Raw genomic sequence first — 5,524 nt, forward strand, 5'->3', positions numbered from 1 at the left:
TGTAAGGATTCTAAAATACTACTAAATACTATTAAATTGTGCATGCGTTTTCAGCAGAGATGGTGGGAATAAACCTGAGAAAGTTGCTGGTGGAGTGGTGTTGTGAACATGCAGGTTAAGTTTAGCCCTGTAACTATGCTAGTGTCGGAAATTAAACTCAATATGAATGCAATACCAAACAAAATCAGGTTTGTGTCGAAAACACAGCCTTCGTGTTTCTAGTGAGAAATGTTTTCGTAGTTTTCCGAAATTGTAATGATCATTCACTCTCCAGAACAGCAGGGGGTGCTGATGCAGCTCTTAAGGTCCATTAAAACAAAAAACAGCAGCAGATGATGATGAGGAGCTTAGTGTGAGGAGAGCAAATCATTCTGTGTTTACAGGAGCAGTTGGATCTGATGGATGAAGTTCCAATAAAAGATGGATCTTGTGGTTGGATTTAAGCTGTTTAACTACTCTCTGCTGTAATTACACAAGGTAAGTTAGACTGGAACTGCTAACTAAACTGCTGCTAACTATTAGCATCACTCATCCATTTCTACTGTTCCTACATGGTGCACTTCATACAGTACCCAACACAAACAATAGCACCCCTGGAAAACAGGAACAAAATGGGCTGTGAAAAGAGAAATATTTATTGCTTTTCCTTTTGATCTTCTCTTTATTAGAAGTACAATAATTAAAATAAAACTCAAAAATTAGTTTCCCCCCCAAGACACTGACTTCTCCAATAATGCTTAATTAAACTTAAGAACATGTGAGAAGATATTTGAAACCACTTCTCCAATCAGAATCTTTCTAGATCCTTGAGATTACAAGGTATATGCTTGTGGACTCTATCTTCAGCTCATCTCACAGGTTTTCTATGGGGTTTAGGTCACAGGGGAGTGGGACAGCCATGGTAATGCCTTGATCCTGTGCTTAGCAAATCAGTTTCATGTGGATTGTGTCCTCCTAGAAGGTACTATCATGACCTAGTTAAAGATGCAGTTGCCTTTAATGTCATTATTATTGACAGTGGAAATAAGTATTTTAACTGTTCAGCTATTTTCTTGTAGGCTGATTTGTGCAACTGGCCATCATCATGATGTATTCTCTGTTTTTTTCACATACTGATTGATAAGTAAGAGAATTAGGTCTGTATGTCACGTCATAGTTATATGCCAGTAAAACAAAACATTTTGAAGTGTTTCTAATTGCTCAGGTGAAATTTACAGTATGAGTGGGATTATACTGTACTTGGGTAGGAAGTGTAGTTTTTAAAGTTATTGTGTAGTACAACATAGCCCTATGTAGTGTTATATAATGAAGTTATAGTTTCACAGTGCACTTATGTGCTGGATCCAGACTGAAATCCGCCTTCTGACTTTTGGTTTAAACCATGAAAGAAATTCATACAGCATAAAAAGTGCTGTGATGGTAACCTCTAAGCTTGATTTACATAAAGCAGTTTCTGTTGAGTCTTATCGGCTATTGCATCCAATGCTTAGTCCTGGTCAGGGTCACGGTGGGTCCAGGTCGATCCATCACAGGGCCTTGGCCGGGTGTGGTCCTAGGTGTGGTCAGTCATAATCATTGGGAGGTTGCACCACCAATTTAAACATTGACATTATAGCATTATAGACCTCAGTTGCTATCTGTATTGCTTTCCCACACATTTTTAAACCCACATTAAACAGCTGCAAAATGTTTTATGTCATAGAATCCAAACAGTATCATGAAATACATGTTTTTAAATGCTTGCTAATGTTGCAGAAGAAACTGTTAATATAAAAAATCCTTTCATTGTTTGTAAGCAGATATTGATGGAGACCTGTCCAACTTCTTGTGAAGGAATAACAAGCTCTCAAGAACATATTAGCGTTGAGGGCCAACAGAATGAAGAATTCATGAAGATAACCGTAAAGGAAGAAAAACCTGAAGATGAAGATTATCTCTGTAAGATGAAAGAGCAGATTCAAATGATTAAGTCTTGCTTATTCTCGTGTTTGTGTTTTATGTTTTAAACAAAGATGACAGTATTTAAATGTTAATTATAAAAACTTTAGGTTGTGAAACATCAAGCTCTTTGGACCAACAGAATGGAGAGATTTTAAAGATAACAGTAAAAGAGGAAGAACCTGAAGATGATCACTTTCTCTGTAAGGCAATAGAGTGTATTGTAGCTTATTGTAATTACAGTCAAACATGGACGATTTACAATGAAATGACATGTTTGTCTGTTTATTTCAGACTGTGAGGAGTGCAGATCCTTCTATATAAATAAGTGTGAGGTTCATGGTTCGGCCCTCTTTATCCCTGATACACCCATTCCCATAGGAGTTACTGAGCGTGCAATACAAACACTTCCGCATGGTTTAGAGGTTCGGGAGTCTAGTATTTCTGATGCAGGACTGGGGGTGTTTAATAAAGGAGAGACTGTTCCAGTTGGTGCACATTTTGGACCCTACCAGGGAGAAGTGGTGGACAGAGAAGATGCCATGAAGAGTGGATACTTCTGGGTGGTGAGTTAGTAGAATTAGTTTAAAACAATCATTAATCATGTAATCATTTTGTGCTTTAAAGGCTGTTTTGGACTAATACCTTGAACTGAACTGAATGCACCACAGTCTACTAAGCTTTAATCAATTAAAGCCACTGTATTGCTCATGTAAAAGTTGACAGTAAGCTAAAGAGCTGGAGATGATGTGTCCATGGATTTCCAGGCTAATTACCATGGCCAATCTGAAGTGAAAATGTGTTTCTGCTGGTTTGTGTGTCTTTGGCTTGACAGAGGAAACAGTAACAGAGATCTGCTTGTGTCTACAATGAAATAAACAAAATCTGACTATAATTCTGTTTTGCAGCTCTACAAGAGCGGGCAGTCTGAGGAGTACATAGATTCCAAACGAGAGACTCACGCAAACTGGATGAGGTGAGGAACATTCCACTGATCTTTAACAGTTTTTGGGTATTTGTACTCTCATCAATTATACTATTAATCCTCTCAGGTTTGTGAATTGTGCTCCTAATGAAAAAGAGCAGAACCTTGTGCCATTCCAGTATCAAGGGGCAATTTACTTGCGTTGCTGTCGACCAATTAACCCAGAACAGGAGCTGTTGGTTTGGTATGAAGAGGAGGTTGTTAAAAGAGCAACATTTGAGAACCTGTGGAAAAAGAAGTGCGCTGCAAAAGGTTCTGTCCAAGCATGATTGTATCTATGCTTTTATTTTCAAGCAGATTTTCAATTTGAAATATGTGTTCATTGTTGTTTTCTAATGCGACTTGTTAGCTGCATAGATGTTTAGCATTTTATCAACTGAGTTGTAGATGAGAAAGCAAGAAAACATTAAATTGGCTTCTACAAGGTTTCCTTCTACAAATGTTTCCTTAAACAGGAATTTAGAGCCACTTATATGACTTATATTTATCTACTGACTGTAAAAGGTGGTGCAAAGCACACTGGTTACTCCTGCTAGTACTGACCTTCACACAGTGATCTGACTTGTACTGCATTAGGAAACATAAATAACCTGTAGCGAGTTATAGCCCAGAAGTCCACAGAAATATTGTTTAATGTCTTGTTTATGTACATAAGGATGGTCAATAAATTATTTTTGACACATTTCACATTTTTTCCTGCTTCAGAAAAGAAAGGCGCCCTGATACAGGTCTTCTCCTGCTCTTTGTGTCCAGTGTCCTACACATCTCAAAATTACTTACATAAGCACATCAAGAGATGCCACAATGATGAATATACACAAGAACTAATAGCAGAGAAGGCTAAGCATGAAAGTCTGATGTCTACAGGCAGCGTGAACATCCAAGAAGTGTCCTCTGATACTTTAAGCAATAACTCCTCTCGCAGACAAATGCAAAAAGGAATTCATCAGTGCTTACAGTGTGGGAAGAATTTTACTCACCATAGTGCTCTTCAGCGACACCAGATCCTTCACACCGGGGAGAAGCCATATCAGTGCTTAGAGTGTGATAAGAGTTTTACCCAACGAGGTCTTCTCCAGTTACACCAGCGTGTCCACACAGGAGAAAAGCCATATCAGTGCTTGGAGTGTGAAAAGAGTTTTACTCACCAGAGTGCTCTTCAGCGACATCAGCGCATTCATACAGGAGAGAAACCATATTACTGCTCACAATGTGGCAAGAGTTTCAGCCAGCCGGCTAATCTCCAACGACACCAGCGCATTCACACGGGAGAAAAGCCGTATCAGTGCTCAGAGTGTGGAAAAAGTTTTACAGAGCAAAGTCATCTAAGAACACACCAGCGAATTCACAGAGGAGAGAAGCCATATCAGTGCTTACAGTGTGGGAGATGTTTTACCCAACCAGGTACTCTCCAAATACATCAGCGCATTCACACTGGAGAGAAGCCCTATCACTGCTCAGTATGTGGGTGGAGCTTCACCCATTCAGTAACACTTAGGAAACACAAGTGTGTTGAGACGGAGCAATCACCTCCAGTCAACTAAAATTTATCAATAACTACCATTACTGTGTTTAGATGGTTGGTATTTTATTCTATTGTAGGCAGTTCATGTAGTCCGTATCCTGGCAGCAGCGATAGTTAAAGCATTAAAAAACCTGTTGTACCTGTATCAAGTTGTAAATGGTAAAATTATGTTCATATCAAAATAAAGTTTGGGGTTCCACAAGGCTCTTTTCTAGGTCTGCATGGATGTCCCTGGAAAAGATATCGAATTGAAGGCAGTGTATTCAGCTCTAAAATCTCAGTGTACCCTTTGCATTAGTGCTGCCATCACAGAAGTGTAAATTACTTTTACCAGGGACACTGACACAACCCCATACCATAGCAGAACCTGGCTTTTGGACTTGTTGCTGATAACAGTCTGGATGATATTCCTCCAGATTTCTTGAATTGTTTAATGATATTATGCAGTGTAGAGGAAGAGCCCGTCCAAATTTTCTTTGAGTAACATTTTAATATTTTTTTTTTATGCATTTGTTGAAAAACTGAAGATCTCTGCCCATATTTCGCCTTTTGTGGATACTGCTTTTATTCCAAATCATGAGTACAATCACCTTTTGACATCATCTGTTTGAAATTACATTAGTATTTAGTTTCTAGCTTATTATTAGCCCTAAATTGCCCTTGTCACAACTTTTTTGGAATGTGCTGCAGGCCTGAAATGCAGAAATGAACATAAAATAAACATAAAATATATTGTGTTCATACTGTATGCAATAAAATAAAAGTCAAAGTAAATTTAAGAAACACTGCTTTTTTATTTATTTAGTTTGTATTTTCTGTTTAGTGGGTTGAGGTAGATTATGAAATACACCCTACTGACCATTTAGGTCTTGAATTAGTTTGTTTTCTTTTGGCCACCTCTGTATTTTAGGGGTCACCACAGCGAATCTGGTCTGCATACAAGACTTGGCACAGTATTTACACTGGATGCACTTCTGGATGCAACTCTCCTATTTTGACTTAGACTTTTGACACTAATCTCTCCAGTGAAGGTTAAACTTGGTATAGCTGGACTTCATCAGTGGCAGACAGAACTT

At 38.4% G+C, this 5,524-nt stretch overlaps 1 protein-coding gene across 1 annotated transcript; it reads left to right on the forward strand.

Moving 5' to 3' along the window:
* Window positions 1-252: 252 nt before the first annotated feature.
* LOC134324046 (histone-lysine N-methyltransferase PRDM9-like) lies at window positions 253-4,966 on the forward strand. Its single transcript, XM_063005698.1, has 7 exons — window positions 253-477; window positions 1,800-1,938; window positions 2,049-2,141; window positions 2,233-2,504; window positions 2,847-2,914; window positions 2,991-3,175; window positions 3,629-4,966. The coding sequence occupies exons 2-7, from the start codon at window positions 1,806-1,808 to the stop codon at window positions 4,465-4,467; spliced, it is 1,590 nt and encodes a 529-aa protein (XP_062861768.1). The 5' UTR covers window positions 253-477; window positions 1,800-1,805; the 3' UTR covers window positions 4,468-4,966.
* Window positions 4,967-5,524: the final 558 nt, after the last annotated feature.

Source organism: Trichomycterus rosablanca, chromosome 12, assembly GCF_030014385.1.
Source record: "Trichomycterus rosablanca isolate fTriRos1 chromosome 12, fTriRos1.hap1, whole genome shotgun sequence".
Classification (NCBI taxonomy): Eukaryota; Metazoa; Chordata; class Actinopteri; order Siluriformes; family Trichomycteridae; genus Trichomycterus; species Trichomycterus rosablanca.

Coding starts and splice junctions, on each gene's coding strand:
- LOC134324046 (XM_063005698.1), top strand. CDS start 1,806: ATGGAGACCTGTCCAACTTCTTGTGAAGGAATAACAAGCTCTCAAGAA. Junction 2,505..2,846: donor AGAGTGGATACTTCTGGGTG/GTGAGTTAGTAG, acceptor TCTGTTTTGCAG/CTCTACAAGAGCGGGCAGTC. Junction 2,915..2,990: donor ACTCACGCAAACTGGATGAG/GTGAGGAACATT, acceptor TAATCCTCTCAG/GTTTGTGAATTGTGCTCCTA.